This window comes from Seriola aureovittata, chromosome 7 (assembly GCF_021018895.1).
Source record: "Seriola aureovittata isolate HTS-2021-v1 ecotype China chromosome 7, ASM2101889v1, whole genome shotgun sequence".
NCBI classification, from domain to species: Eukaryota; Metazoa; Chordata; class Actinopteri; order Carangiformes; family Carangidae; genus Seriola; species Seriola aureovittata.
Window position 1 is genome coordinate 6,446,073 of NC_079370.1, and position 16,570 is coordinate 6,462,642.

General features: G+C 39.7%; 1 protein-coding gene across 1 annotated transcript in view; it reads left to right on the forward strand.

Annotated features, from left to right (window-relative positions):
- Window positions 1-1,906: 1,906 nt before the first annotated feature.
- Window positions 1,907-16,570, forward strand: part of atp2c1 (ATPase secretory pathway Ca2+ transporting 1) — a 31,140-nt gene continuing 16,476 nt past the window's right edge. Inside the window, exons 1-2 of the mRNA XM_056380416.1 lie at window positions 1,907-2,011; window positions 16,054-16,158. Of these exons, the coding sequence (XP_056236391.1) occupies window positions 1,988-2,011; window positions 16,054-16,158 (129 nt within the window). The 5' untranslated portion in view covers window positions 1,907-1,987. The remainder of the gene's footprint in view (window positions 2,012-16,053; window positions 16,159-16,570) is intronic.

The following is a 16,570-nucleotide window of genomic DNA, read 5'->3' on the forward strand; positions in this document are numbered from 1 at the left end:
TGTCTTTGTTGGGTGGAAAGTTAATATCATTAGATGGGATGACTGCAAAAACAATCACAACTATATGTAGTTGTCAGGTCCAAAGATTCTTTAATATTATTACTTTGTTTTGCACTTTGTTATCTCACCGTCCCATAGGCCTATACAGTAGCAAATGTCCTGACATACCATGTTTACTTTGTAGAAAATCCTGCCAACTTCAGCACCTTCTTACAAAGTAAGAGTCTTTCATATAAAACATATATAGACCTTATAAAATGTGATGCTTTCTTATAGATTAAACTAACCATTAGTGCGCCTACAGATAAGTAGATCTCAGCAGCTGTCAGATAAATGCAGTACACTAAAAGGAACACATTTTCACTCTGAAATGTAGTGGTGTAGAAGTACAAAGTTACATGAAATGTATGTATACTGAGTATTTGTAATTGAGTAAAGGTACTCGGTTACACCCCCCCCCCCCCCCCCCCCCCACTGGAAAAGTTGACCAAATAAACAGCACCCATTGTACCTGCAGAGCTGCAGGGTCGTGTTGGCAGCACCACAGATAATTCTCTTGTTTTAATGAGAGTCTTATTTTAATTAAAAAGAAAATGAAATTAAAACTTCAGGAAACTCATTTTCTTTCATATGAATGAGTCAAGTCATCTTCACTACACACGATCTTTGTTTGGAGCCAACGGAACTTTCTGGTATCTAGATAGCCACCGGCCGAAAGTGGTCTGACACCTAAGAGGAAGTGAGGTTTTCAAAATAAAATACAAATACTCCCTACAGTGGTTCCTTGCAGTGGAAAACATCAAAGTACACTGCCATCAACTCAGCTACACTGTGCTGGAGTATAGGACGCTTCAAACATTGTACTTCTCACTTATTTCCTGCTTCATTTGCCGTGTTGAGGTGTAGCTTGTTGGGGGGCAGACTGGGCGGCAGAAGGGAGGGGGGTTTTATGTTACTGATACTAATTAAATAAAAATAAATAAGCTATTGGAGACATTCAAGAGTTATAAAAGTCCATCTGCATGTTTACTTTCCATAATGTTCAGAGCAGCAAAGAAGGTAAACGGTGGAGGAATACATACAGAGGTATACAGTTAATTCAAAATTCACCATCACTGTTGGGTAAAGAGAAATCATAAATATCATACAATCACATGAGAGGGTTTCTAAACTAAATGTTTTAGTTTCTAACCCATCATAAATCACCCCACAATGCTCTGGTGTATGTAGAGGTAAGGGATAAGTGAAGTGCCTTTTCTGTATCACTTAATAGAGTGATAGAGAAATAGAGATGTACTTTTCCATTTTTGTTTCTTTCATTTTCCAATTCCTCCAATTGCTCCTTTTGGGTTTAGTAATTCATTGTACAACTTTGATTTGAATCAAGTCAGATTTTATTTATACAGCCCAATATCACAAATCACAAATTTGCTTCAAGAAGCTTAGGAAAAAGGAAATATAAACTGTATACAGTCTGCAGAAAAAACCCAAACAACCTTTAATGGGGAAAATGGAAGAAACCACAGGAAGAGCAACAGGAGGGATCCCTCTTCCAGGACACACACATACATTAGATGTGGTATTTACAGAAAAGAGCAACACAGTAGATTTACAATATATGGACAACCAGGATGACAATATTATAGACTATAGACTATAGACTATAGTGAGACTACCTGTGAGGAACCACATGACCTCCTCTTCAACTGTAGACCTGGAAAGAGGACAGACTACACAAACATTGTCCAGCACATAACGTTGATTTATTTCTGTGTATTTTGTGAACTTCAACAGAATATATAAATGTAATTACACTAATATTAATTATAATAATAAAATGAGCGTTCCCGACACTTCATGAGTCTTCGAACTTGCTTTTATTTTGATAGGGTCTCCGGATGTGTTGCCGTAGTTGCCGTAGGTGGAGCTGATATGGTGGACGCTGTTCAGTCAGAGAAAAACGCTCCGCTGTGGGATTTCACGGAAGATGCTGAAGAAACGGGAGCTGCTGGTAAGTTTAATGTTTGTCAGACTTTTCCTGTGAAATGTCGAGTGATTAAAACTCAGAATCCACCGCCTCTTTGTGAAACAAACACATTTTTAACACCGACACCGACCGGAGTGAGATAACCGGCCGCGGTAGGAGCCTGGCAGCGGGTTTGTTTGGTTAGTTTCCCGAGAGTGGATCTCTGTAATCGCTTGTTAGCTTGCTGCTGTTGTCACCGGGGGACGCTAGCGTTAGCGCTTGACTCCTCGACTGACACTGCTGTTTGTTGACATGGTGGTGGACGAGTCGTGGGCAGCACGGGGGGGTTTGGTGCCGTTCAATTAGTCCAAGTGTTAGGTCTCCGTCACTTCCACCGCTCGTCCCTGTTGGGTCTCTCGGAACCTGTGAGCTAGCCGGCGGCGGCGGCTAACAGCTAATCGAGGCTAACGCGATCATTAACGTGTGTATGTCTGTGTCTGATGCAGCAGGTGCTGAGCTGACATGCTGGTTGACATGATGTCGTTACAGTGAAGATTATATATTAATAATAAGTTTGTGTACGTAGTTGGTTATTGTAGGTGCAATTGAGTAAATTCATTGTTTTCCTAAATAGCACTTAAACACATCATAGACAATAAGGTGTGTGTGTTTCTATTAATAAAGCCTTATTTATACAGCGGAATATATACAATTAAAATGCAAGAAAATGGTGAAGAATGATACAACATCACCACATAAATTGATGATAATTATAATAACAATAATAACTAATTTATAGAGCACTTTTCGAAACACAAGTGCTTAAAAAAAGGTAAGATAAATTAGCAAGATAAATAAATCAGTCACAATAAATAGCATCAGTTCAGAAAAAGGTGATTTATGGCAAATCTGACTGGCCCAGTGGTCTCAGCTTAACTCAGGTTAAATAGTTAGTTCAGTGTCGTTTCATGAGTTTTGAAAATGTAAAACTAACTTGAGAAAACAAGTTCAGTTAACTTAAGATATAAATTGAACCAACTGTTTAATTACATGGATTGGGATTAAGTATTAAGATATACAAGGTGCTACCCTGCAAATATTTTAATTATACTTTGTTACAAATAATGAACTGAGCAATAGAAACAACCCTCTCTGACTCAGTACAATCCAGGCTCATTAGCCCATGGCCATGAGGCTCATGATCACAGCAGATTGCTGAGCGAATCAGTACAAAGATTTTATCCATTTGAAATGGGAATATAGGAAACACTGTTCAGAAAGTGCATGCTGGGAAGCCAGAACAACTCACGTTTAAGATCTAAAGCCTGAAAGTTGCAACCAGACATTTTAAGTTGAATTAACTTCTATATAGTTGTTGATTCCACTAAATACCTGTCTAATGTTTCACAGTGTGACCTGAGTGTCAAGTCAGAGGACGTGTGCGAGAAGCTGAGTTTCTTAACTTTCCTCTGTGGTAAAACTGGGCATCTTTTTGAATGTCAGTGCCCTCTGTCAGTCTGAGTCAGGCTGCAGAGCCAGAGCCCATTCACATTGAGCAGCAGCAGCAGCCTGTCTCTGTCACAGCTTTTCACTCTGAGATCCAGGACCACTGTTCTGGACTGACGACCAGAGATTTCTTCATGTTGTCATGTTTTGTCTGGTGATGGCTCAGATTCACAGGGAGGAGAGGAGTGTTTAAAGAAGCGAGACACATTTTCAGGCTTGGATCTGCTTTTATTTGTTGCCTGTGGAGTTCAGAGACAAGCCTGTCTGGTTAGTCTTAAAATCAATGCTGGCTGCTGCTGAATGTAGGAATCAATATTCTGTTATTATAGCAGTGTGTGTGTGTGTGTGTGTGTGTGTGTGTGTGTGTGTGTGTGTGTGTGTGTGTGTGTGTGTGTGTGTCCTTTAATTCAGGAGCAATATCAGAAATATCACATACTGGAACATGTGTAAAGCAGCTGAATCCACTCTCAGGTATGAAGACTGGAAGGTAAACCTGTTCTGTGTGATCAGCTCAGACCGGATGTAAACTGGATGTGTCAGTTGATCTCTGGTGGATTCCGACAGAGACAGAGAAAATGTCTCATTGTTCAGTGAGTTTAATCCTGCAAACACCAAACTACATAGTTTCTATTTTTAAGTTTAAAATGAACTGATCATCTTTTTCCTTTGAGGTGGAAACCAGTTCCTGTTTGTTTAGCCTTCAGTAGAAAACATCCTGATTTGCATTTTGACCATTAAGAGTCACATCCTCAGAGTTTGTGTGTCGTCAGCTGAGGACAGATGAGTGCGTTTCACCGTCAGACGTCATGGGCAAAGAAAACCAGTTTCCCTCCACGTCTCAGTCTGATATTTACCCACTGAGCAGCAGAGACAGGCAGCGCCCAGTGTTCAGACTCCACTCCTCTTTATAATAATACGCTCCATTATAGCTACCAACTCTGAGACACTGAGCTTTTCTCAGGCTCTGTACTTATCTGAAACATTATCTGAATCCCTCTGTGTTCTGGCTCTGCTCATTTTATCAGGGCTGGTTTGGGAGTTAACACAAAGTTTATTTATTTATTTAGTTTGTTTTATACAAGTACATACAAAAACATCCTGAACCCCCACCAACATACAGTTAAAAGATCATAAAGGATTACTGACTAGCAGATGATGTCCACAGGCTGTTGCATTACTTGTTGCATTTTGCATTTTTTCTTCAAAAAGGAACTGATCGATTAATCAATTATCAAACTAGATGACAGTTAATTTTCTGCCATTCGGTTCATTGTTTTGACCCTACTCTTGCGGTCTCTGTATGGAGATCAGAGGAGGTCACAGCTCCAGAACAGTGGCCCTGCAGGTGGATGGGATTCAGTGCCTTGCTCAGAAGCACTTCACCTTGTTGTGGTTGTAGTTGAGTGGGATTAAAAGAACCACACTCAGTGATATGAAGGTGAAATAATATTGTTATGCACAGTTTTGACCCACATGTTGCCATAGAGCAAAGACTTTGAAAACATTTGAAGTAACAGTATTTACATATGAAACAGGAAATTAATCTATTAAAATGAATCAGATGTTTTTTTATTTTCTAAAGTTTTCAGCAGCTTCAATGTTAACTTTTCTCCGGTTTATATGAAACATGTTTGTTTGTGATGAGCTTTTGTTATGTTGACATATTGTGAGGTGGAGAAATGAACATAGTAATCCCTGAAGAAAACAGCAGTCAGCATCACAGAGGAGTTCAGAGCCAGTAACGAGCTCTGATCGTGGAGTGTAATGAGCGACGTGGTTACTAATGATGGTGAAAAGCCTCCAGATGATGATTATATTATTGGTTTTATTTTATCTGTGTGACTCAGCCGTACAGTTCGGTAGAAAGCAGCTGATGGTGTTGACTGTGGGGTTTATTGCTGTGTTGCCATGCTAACATGTTGCTTATTCCTGTGAGTGGGACACAAAGACACCTATAAGCAGCTTATCCTCAATAACAAGAACCAGGATCTGAGGCGGCGCCCAGGATATGAAGCACATAAAATAAAAAAAACTCTGCTTTAATCCTGAGGTGAATGCTGGGCAGAGCGTGGTGTGTTTGCTCTTGTTGTCTACCTGCCAAAGAGAGGGGGAGGAGGGCGGAGGACAGATGTTTGTCTCTGTTTGTGTGTCTGAGTGGTGTGAAGCTGGTGGAGTTACACTAAACCCCCTCCCCCCTCCCTCCTCATGATAACCTATTTGTGGAGAGAAGCGTCCTCTCAGTTTCTCGGCTCTTTCACACTCTACTGCTTCTCTCCATTAAACTCTGCTGGCGTCTCTGGTCGGGTCACACTGATGAATGGCCTCCGCAGCAGCCTGTTAGCCTGTCTGTTAGCATCCACTCAGCTCTCCCCTGCAGTCCTGCCGGACCTTACCCACTAATAAGACAGAGGAGCTCACCAGAAACACAGTGCAGCAGAAACATGGGCAGGTTCAGTGTTTTTTCACTGTGGCAGTAAAACTGGGCATTTCAAGCTGTTCAACTCAATACTGTTCGAAATTTATTTCCAACTATTCAATTATGTTATATATTCGTAAATGTGCGCTGGCCTCAACTAAGCCATGATGATACTGATAATGACAGTAAATTTAGTTTCTGAACGAGCCTGAGAGGAGGAAACATCAGACAGACTCAGAACAGTTAGCGTAGTTAGCATCTTTTCAGAACGGTTAGCATCTTTTCAGAACAGTCAGCGTAGGTAGCATCTTTCCAGAATGGTTAGCATCTTATCAGAATAGTTAGCGCAGTTAGCATCTTCTCAGAACGGTTAGCGTAGTTAGCATCTTTTCAGAACGGTTAGTGTAGTTAGCAACTTTTCAGAACAGTTAGCGCAGTTAGCATCTGTTCAGAATGGTTAGAACAATTAGCATCTTTTCAGAACAGTTAGTGTAGTTAGCAACTTTTCAGAATGTTTAGAACAGTTAGCATCTTTTCAGAAGGGTTAGCATAGTTAGCATCTTTTCAGAACGGTTAGAGTAGTTAGCAACTTTTCAAAACGGTTAGTGCAGTTAGCATCTGTTCAGAACGGTTAGCATGGTTAGCATCTTCTCAGAACAGATAGCGCAGTTAGCTTCTTTAATTTGTTTGTTGTTTGTTAGCTTGTAACTGGCAGTGTCTGACAGTGTTAGTGGTATTGCTAATGCTAACTCTCTCTCTCTGTACTGACAAGGGTTCAGGTTTATTTAGCCCCACCCCCCGTCCCCACAAGTTGACAGGACTGGTTCCTTGAGTTTGTGACGTATGAAACCCTGGCTGTCTGAATCTGTTTTGTTGTTCATACAACAAATCATATTTCTTTGACTGATCACACAGTGTTTAGTTAGCTGCCCACAGTGTGAACTGAAGATGACATTGAAAGGCCAAATCTGTTACTTGACATGTTTTTTTTATTTTCTAACTAAACAGAAAAAAAAACATGGAAAACATGATGTCAGACTGAATAAATGAAGTGGAATTAAATGGCAGTTCAGTCTGATTAATAGGAAAGTCTAGATTGCAAACAAAAGGCTTTCTGATGATGTCAAACTGTTCCCTGCACAGGAACATCACTGAGCTCTACTTCAGGTAGCTCAGGTACCTCTTTCACTGGCATGTCAAGCAACAGAACCACTGGAACTTCCTTTCAGAACCTTTCAGAATAAAAGCTCACAATAGCTTGAAATAGAGCATTGCAAAAAACTGACTTTCTCAGGCTTTTATTTTCTAGGCAAAATCACTAAAGAGGAAGTGATTCTGCAGGTAACTCTTGCTGCTCAGACAGAGATTTATTTTATTTTTTATCATATTATCAAAATAATCTGGCATGTCAGATATTATTGCTAGCGGGCCAGTTTTGGCCCGCGGGCCGCCAGTTGCTGACCACCATTTTGGAATGTTGTTTGCATCTGGTACAATCAATACTGTTAGTTCTAATAATACATTTGAGTCCTGATAAGCATCACTGCTGCTTCTTACTGAGGATACTACTACTGTTCCTACTGCTGTTGTCAGTTATACCAATTATATACTAAACCCATTGCTGCTACCTCCCTTCACTTTCCTCATCATGTTGTCTGTGAAGTTTTCCCAGCAGCCTCATGAAGATAAAAATCAAAGAGACGTCTGATATTTTTGGCATGAGAGAGCTCTAATTTAAAGACACTGACACAGCATGTTATGTATCAGTATATTTATTCCAGAAATAAACTACAGTGGTCAGAAATCCTCTCTCTCTGCAGTAGTTCATTGAATCTTGTGCTCAACTCCAGACTCTGCTCTGAATGTTGGATTATGACCCACTTTGCTCTCAATCTAATTTTTCTCTGTGGCTGTCATTAAATGAGTCGAGGTGGTGAACATCGACCTTGTGACCGTTGGTAACAGAGCTCAGCTGATATTCCTGTTGTAGCTGCTGATAAACGAGGTGTTTGTGTCCTTCCTACAGACCTTGAAATCAGTCGCTCTGTCTGCTGGGGATTGAAATGAACAGCAGTTAGTCAAGCGGGTCGTTAGAAGGAAGCCAGTCTCTACCTGTCTCACTCTCTACCTGTGCGCTGAGCTTCAGCTGTGACGCCTGAACATACACAGGATCAGTCAGGCGTTTGGCCACGCCTTCCCATGTATGTACCTCTCTACCTGTCAAGTTATCCCTGAAGAATGAGTAGCATCCCACTTGACAGGGATTGGTTCGTCCACTCGCCTTTTAACTGGATTCCACTCATGACAAGACACCTCTCCTTTTTCTTCCTTTTATTTTGAGAGGTTCAGTAATTTGTTGTTAGTTCAGTTACATGTTTCCATTTACTGCCATTAATCATTTGTCATTAGGTGAAAAACATATATATTTATACTAAATAAATAAGCAACAAACACCATCAGTGCCTTACTTAACATGATTTCATGATTTGTTTCCTCACATAAAGCGTTTTAACAAAGTATTCTATAATCATGTTTATTTATTAATCAGTCATTAGATGTTTTTAGATGATTTTAGATGTTTGGTTATTTTTGTAATGAAACTGTGGGATAACACTTATAACAATAATAATTCATTAAAAATCAAAGGCAACTTGTACCAGTGAGAATAAATTCAGGTCAGTGCAGGTGGTGACCCCGTCTTATAAACCTTGTCCTGTTAATATGTTTATTGGATACTGCACCAAACACCAAGACAAATCTTCGTTTTTATCTTGTAAGTAAAAACCTACCTGGCAATAAACCTTAATTTCTGATTCTGCCTTTGTGATGATGTCATCATCCCTTCTTCATGCTGCTGTAGCCTGACACCCATGTGTCTTCATATTTTTATAAGTAAATATAATACTGTTTGTATTAAAAATACTCATTTGTTTCAGTGCCATCAACAATTTTAACTATCCACAATAAATGCACATATAAATGATAAATTATAAGGAACATGGGGAAAAGAACAATATAATTAACTGGACAGCGGCGAAGAGGTGAAATTCTGCCTCCTATGGAGGTGGAGCAAGTAGCACGATCTTACACATTACACCTTTAAAGGTACTGGAGCTTTATTCTGTTTGAGGAAGTGAGGGCAGATCTGTTGTCAAGGAAACCGTCTCACTGGGGACTGAGGTGGCAGGCACAGCCAGGTAACAATTTACCAACATGGCTGGATCAGGAAAAACACGCCCGTGTTGTGAGCCTTCCAGCAATCGAACGTCAGCGAGCGCCAAACTGTAAACGCACCGTGATGACACGGACGTTACAGCCAGATCCTGGTCATGAAGGAGTTAATCTGTCATGTCTGAGCTCACCCCTTCTGTGTGTTGAGCGATGATGAGGTGAGGCGTTCGAGTGCAACACTTGAGGAAAGATGAGCGTCCCTGCAGGGACCTGCCACTCGGCCCACACCGAGCTCTCAGTCCATTAATAGAGTTTGACCTGGATCTAATTGGAGCTGCTGGGAAATGATGATAAAAGCTGCAGAGTGTAACGAGGGCAGGACGAAGGCTGTTCACTGACAAGCCTCTGAGACCTGTCCACCTCACTGTTTCATCTGTCTGTTTTTTTTTTTTTTTTTTTTGCATGTTTGAATGTCAGGAGTCAAATGAGGCTGGAGGAGGTGAGGACAGGTCACTGACCATCAGCCTCCAGTAAAACCTGTTTCTGCTGTATTCAGAGTTTTCCATTGATTTATGGAGGGCTGCTCCGTTATGGCAAAAATTATAATAACGATTATCTTGATCAATGTTGAGATCACGATTGTTTAACATGATTACTTATTGACTCTGGAAACCCCAAACATTTACTGAACTTTAAAAAAAAAAAAACTTTCTTTTTAACAGTGAACTTTCTTTAACTTCAAATACAGTTCAGCGGAAAAACAAATAAAACAGAAAAAACAGGTTTCAAAACACAGCGTTGTGTGTCTGTAGGTAAAGATATCTGAGCATAGAACATCAGCAGGAGTGGAATTGGGGGATGGTTTTTGTAGTTTTTTTTTTTTTTTGAATGCCTATGTCCCATTCCCATCCACACTATCTCCTAACTAATATCTCCAAACGTCTGAGGAGCAGATTCTAGTTTAGCCTCCAGGTTAAAACTGGAACACACAGCATCTCAGATATTAGTTGTCTCTTTGTCTTTGCTTCCACTGTTGAGTCTTGGGTTTCTTGCTTTTCTTCTCTGATCGCTCATCATCATCAGGAGGAAGATGTTCTCATTTTCGAGGAGGCACTCACAGTTTCTAATCAGTGCAAATGCAAATCACATACATGTTTCCCCAGGAAGTTATTAATCTCAGTGATTGAGCTGTTTACCCTCACATCAATCAGTCGTCTGAACTGAGAGAACATCATTTCACCAGCTATTTACCATATGACTGTCTGCGCCTGATGATTGTTTCATTATCAATGAATCCATCAATGTATGTCTATGTGTTTGAAATGAGACAGTCTTCAGATGAACCTCTGAAGGATGAGACCATGAACTGAGTCAATCTTCACATTTTAGAAGCTGAAATCAAAAATGTTTGTGTTTTTGATTTATATAACTGACTGAAGGATTCTCTTATTTTCTGTCAGTTGAACAACGTTAATCAAATAATTGTTTAGCGCTACAATAAGCTTAAGACAGAATATAGACGGAGCTCTTATAGAAATGGTGTGCTCAGCCATCTTTTTCATCTTTTTGTATAATGTAATAAAACAGGAACATTTTGATTATTCAGATGGACAGTGGAAAAGTGGATTGTGTTGGTGTTTGAGAAGTTGAAGATGAGATGAACCTTTATTGATCTCCTGTAGAGGAAATTCAAATTGACACAGCAGCTCAAGGGAAAAATATAATAAGGAAAATAAAATAAGAATAGAAAAAGAATCTTAAATAAATAGGATACATTAGATATGCTATATACAATAACATACAAATGCAAGTAAGCATTTCTGTACATGTGCAAACATAAAAATATATAAATAATTTAGTGGTTGTTGCACTTCATCCAGGTTCTATTGTCATGTACTGATTTGAGTCCTCAGACTGGCGGTGCTGTGGTGTTGTGCTTTAATTGGAGATCATGGTTCTCTTGTGCCACTTTAAAAACTGGTAACTATGGGAATCCATTGTACCAACTTGTATTTGCAGCCTTGAACATTCAGCCTGTGAATGCAGTTCTCCTCCCATCCTGAAGAGGGCAGAGTAGAGACCTGATGTCTCAGGTGGAGACAGGAAGAACAGTGTCCTGCTTTAAGCTCCAGTCAGTTCTAATCAGAGACGATCCCCTCAGCCTCTCACCTGAAGGCCTGACCTCTGTTCACTGAGGGAGGATCAGCTGTTCTGTTGGGGTTTGCTCAGAGGAACAGAGGCAGCAGAGGACGTAGATGCCACTGTTCGCTGTTTGGTTAAATCAGGAGCGAGAGTTGTGAAGTGGAGTCTCTGTGGTGAGGACATGTGAGCTATTGCTAAGAGCCTAATTGTTGGTGAATGCAGCCGAGTCAGTGGATTAGCATTTTCGTAGTGGATCTGTAGACGGGACACATGAGACGCCTGTCTTCTCTTTGTCCTGTCCCTGATCAGAGGTGATTACACCCACTGCTGCAGGAAGTCATCATCAGCTAGTCTTGTTGTACAAGTGTGAAACGTTAGCGTCGTTTGTTCTTCAGCTGGTTACTTTCTGAACACAGCTAGTTAGAGCAAAGCTTATTGGTCGATTAGTTGATCGACAGGAAATTAATCAGTACCTATTTTGATAATCAACTAACCGGTTTAGTGTGTTTTTAAACTATAGTGTTGAACAATTACGGATTGTAGCTTCTCAGGCAGAAGGAGCTGATGCTTCGTCACACACAGGAAACTGAAGATCTGGGTTTGACTGTTGTTCACACAAAACAAAACATTTGAAGTTGTATTTTTTCCACTGTTTTCTGATATTTTCTAGACAAACCTTTTCATCGATCAATCAAAAGAATAATTGGCAGATAAAACAATGATGTAAATAAGCCCCAGACCAAAGTGTGATAACAGGTGGTCGTAAATCAGAGAAAATCAACATGTTTCTTTTCTTAACGAAATAATCACCACTTAATTAACAGTAAAAACAGGAATTATATAATATTAGGAACTAATTAAGTCTCTACCCTAAAGACTTGCTGTAAACGTCTGATTAAATTGAATTCCTCCTCTTCGTGGACAGTGACTGTGACTTCTAATGCTCGTTGTAAACAGCAGCTGGGTCAGAACTTTGTTTACTTCCACTGTAAGCAGATATTTCCTGATGTGATCTGTATCCAGAACAAAATAGTTCTTCTTTCAACACTGATGCACTGAGCAGTTTGGTTTACATGACAAACTTCAGTTCCAAAGCCTGACTTCCAAAAGAGATGTTTTAAATATCTAGAAGTAACAAAGCATCAGCAGGAAACAGCTGTTTGGTGTCTGTTGTTTTCATCTGCATCCTTGTGTTTTGTTTTCTTGACAGTTTAAATGAATTGTGCGTTTTGAAGTGGTAAATATTTGTTCTCTACTTTCCTCTGATTTTGCTGCAGTTTTCTGTTTTGTTTTTGTGTGGAATCTGGTCTTCAACTTGGGCTGCTCCATTATGGCAAAAATCCTAATCATGATTATTTTGATCAATACTGAGATTAGGATTATTTAACACAATCACTTATTGCCTTTGAAAACACCACGCATGTATTGAACTTTGTCTTTTTAACTTTGACTTTCTTTAACTTCAAACACAATTTAACTGAAAAACAAATAAGAAAAAATAGATTAAGAAAATTAGATAACTAAATAAAATAATATATCATATCTAAATATATACAATTAAATATATAATATGAAAATTGTTAAAATAAATTTTAATCAAAATAAATAAGATAACCTATGTTGTAACATCAGTGTACTTCCACAACCTACTGAAAACTACTAAACATAGTTTCAGTATATAGAAATAAAAATAGTGGGGTTGTAGGGGGGATGAAATGTGTTGTGAAACAGAATGCGGCACAATAATAGTTTTATCACGATTATCTTGTCTTCATAATTGTTGGCAGAAAAACTCCTAATGGAAAATAAAATGAGATGAACAACAGTCCTAGCATCAGTGTTTTAGACGACAGTTTAACGTGTTAAATTTCAGTCAGGTGTTTCTGTGGCGAGACGTCAGAGCTGTCATGTCTCCTCCACTTGTTCTCCAGCGCTGCAGCAGCAGCTTAGGTATATTATTCACCGGGTGTTCATTTGTCATTGAAAACGTTCCTGTCTAGAGTTTGAATCCTGCTGATTCAGGTGGTTTATTTGGTTTATTCATCACATTCAGCAGCTGGGTGGCAGATTACTGCGACCCCCCCCCAGCTGAAGCCTTTTCCTCTGTCAGGTGAACTCTTCTCTTCTTCAGACTGTGAAAATATTGACAGTAGATGAGAAATACCGAGAATCCGTCAACCGCAGGGCGGGAATACGAGTGGATTCTCACGCTGCTCAGCAGGAAGTGGATGAGACATGAAACCCCACAGAGCTGTGCAAGAGAAGTTTGTTTTACAGGAGTCACATGGTGCTGGAGCTGCAGTCCTTCCTGCTCTCCATACTGACCAGGACGTCTGCAGTTCAGCTGAGGCCTAAACAAGGTTTAATCAGTTGTTAGACTTTGCCCTGAGTTTGATCTCTCAGGTGGTACTTCCTGAATCACACGGTTGTGTTGAGGTTAGAGCTGTTTGGGTTTAGGTTGATGTAACAGGTGGAGCTCGTTCAGGTGTGAGCTAAGAAGACGAGAAACTCCCTCCTCTTTGTGTACAGCTTTGTAAAGAATCTGGTTTGATTTTTATTTTCCTGAGCTCTGACCAGCTGATCTGTCCCCAAAATACTGTCCTTCCTCTGACTGTCTGACGCTGATGTTTGCAGCTAGAAAATGAAACTGTGCAGTGAGACTTTGTCCTGAGTTAAGTCTCTCAGCTAGGACCATAAATCAAGTAGATGAGGGAGTTTCAGCCTGAAAACCACAAACACACTGAAGTTTGACTGTATTTATCCTGAGCTTGTGTTCAGTGGATTAAAGCTCCTCGGCTCACTGGAGGGAAGGTGTTGATGTTTCAGTGTAGTCTGTTTAGCTGCTGCTGAAGGTGTTCAAAGATATTCTGAGAGTCTGAACTCCGTGAGGTAACGACATCTGGTCACAGCTCTGCATTCACACCTGCTGTTCATATCTCCATTGTGTCTTCATTGTAGTTGGGTCATTGTTATTTTGTCAGATATTGTGACATGAGTCATTGTAACATGGTTTTTTTGACAGAAAAAATTGTAAAAATAGATACTTTATTTAGATGTGACTTTTGTTCTTGTACAAAACAAACATGTTTCTTTACGTCTGCAGAAAATTATTTATAGACCGAGGCATCCCTCTTCATTTCTGGTCTGACCTTGTGGCACATTTTACCTTTAACAAAAAACTGCAGCTTTCACTTATCACAGACAGAGATTTCCATAATATTTTGATTAATTGTTCAGTGCTAGTCTTGCTATGGGATATGGGGGATGAAGGGATGTTATAACATATACCATTAGGTGTATTTTACTTTAATTAAAGGGACAAACAATAAGGAAAAAACTAAAGAAATAATTAAACGCATATTAAAAAAAAAAAAGGATTAAAAAAAGTATTGCGCATATATGCATAGGTGATCTCAGACTTTTGGACCTACCTCGACCAACACACACACACACACACACACACACACACACACACACACACACACACACACACACACACACACACACACACACACACACAAAAACAACATATCATAGGTTAACCACAGGAAAAATAATGAATAAATAAATAAGTAGCTTATAATTCTGACAGTTTTATTCTTATCACCGTCTTATTAAAATCAGTAAATGATAATCTCCATATATACGTTGTGTCCATGCAATTTGTCTTTATGCTGATATGTCCTTTTCCTGTTGGTGGTGTTATGAGACGAACACACAGGACACATGAAACATTGATTTTGACTCTGGTACATCAACATCACATCACAGAAGAGAAAATCATCAGTTTCAGTCCTCTGGGTTTAAAATTACAGACAGAATAAAACCAATGATGAAGTGTGTTTCAGCTCCAGGCGGCTGCAGCAGAGCCAGTGTCAGTAACTGTGGTCGGAGCTGTGATGAGTGGAGGTGGACGCAGGTCAGCTGACTGTTCAGACTGGCTCGTCTCCACAGACTAGGGTTGCACGGTATACCGGTACCAGTATAGTACCGCGATACTAGAGTTTTGAAAACGGTACTATACCAGCATTTAAAAACAAACGGTACTTTTATGTCATTTTATTGAATGCAAATGAATTGGTAAATTGGAGCCTGTCTCTTTAAGCACTGCGAGGCCAGCGAGTGTGACGTATGACTCGCATGTTTAGACTGAGGAGGAGAGAGAAACGACAAGTCGCGTCTTATACAGACAGAGCGGGTTGAAGAAAATACAGTAGATAGAGATGGCAGCTGCAGAAAAGCCCGTACTTGTGGACAAAATGGGGGCCCGAAGTACGGTGTGGAAATATTTCGGGTTCAAACCGAACGATAAAGGCGAGCCTCTGAACCCAGAAACACCGCAGTGCAAGCGATGCTACAAAGTGTGTCTCGCAAAAGCAGGCAACACTTCAAACCTGTCGAAACATTCAAAGGACAACCATGCGGACTTGTTCCGAGACTTCAGTCAAGAACGACAGGTGATAATGTTGTTCACCTGTTCACTGCACTGTAATGTCAATGAAAGAAGTACAAAGCCCCTCCCAGCCCAGTAATAAACCTACAGTAGCCTGCAAACAGAGAGCTAAAACATGTCCATGGTTAATAAATACATTAAAAAATATATTTTTAAAAATTAAATGACATTCTTTAAATATTTAAATAACCCATTAAGGCAATACATAATATAATGAAATATTTTTTACAAAAAGTATCAAAGTATCGAAAAGTATCGAAATACATATTGGTATCGGTATCGAAACAGAAATTTGGTATCGTGACAACCCTACCACAGACACAAGTCCTGGAGCTCAGTGTAGACAAACTTGTTTCTGTGCTTCCTGTGTGGTTTAACTTGTGTTTGTGTGTGTTGCAGCTTTCCGAGAGACAACCTTCCAGTGAAGATGAGACCATGGTCCCAGTACTAACCTCCAGAAAAGCCAGCGAACTCCCTGTCAACGAAGTAGTGTGTGTCCTGCAGGTGGGTGTCCTCAGACCAGAACACACAGCTGTGACTGACTGTTGATGTGTTCACATGAGTGGGGCAGAAAAACAACTTAATCTTCACACCCTGAGGTTTTATTTCAGAAATGGAGACAGTTTGTATCTGACCTCTGGTGACCTTGAGAGGTCATTGACCTCAGCATTACATTTTTCCAGTTTTTGCCCCATTCCTCCATTTTATATATATATATATATATATATATATATATATATATATATATATATATATATATATATATATATATATATATATATATATATATATACATATAAATATAATCATGTGTATCTTTGCAAAATTGCATAAAGACAATTATTTGCTGCTGTGGCCGTGTGACGCCATTTTGCTTAGAGCACCAGTTTTGCAGGGGGGCTGCAGACCCCAATCC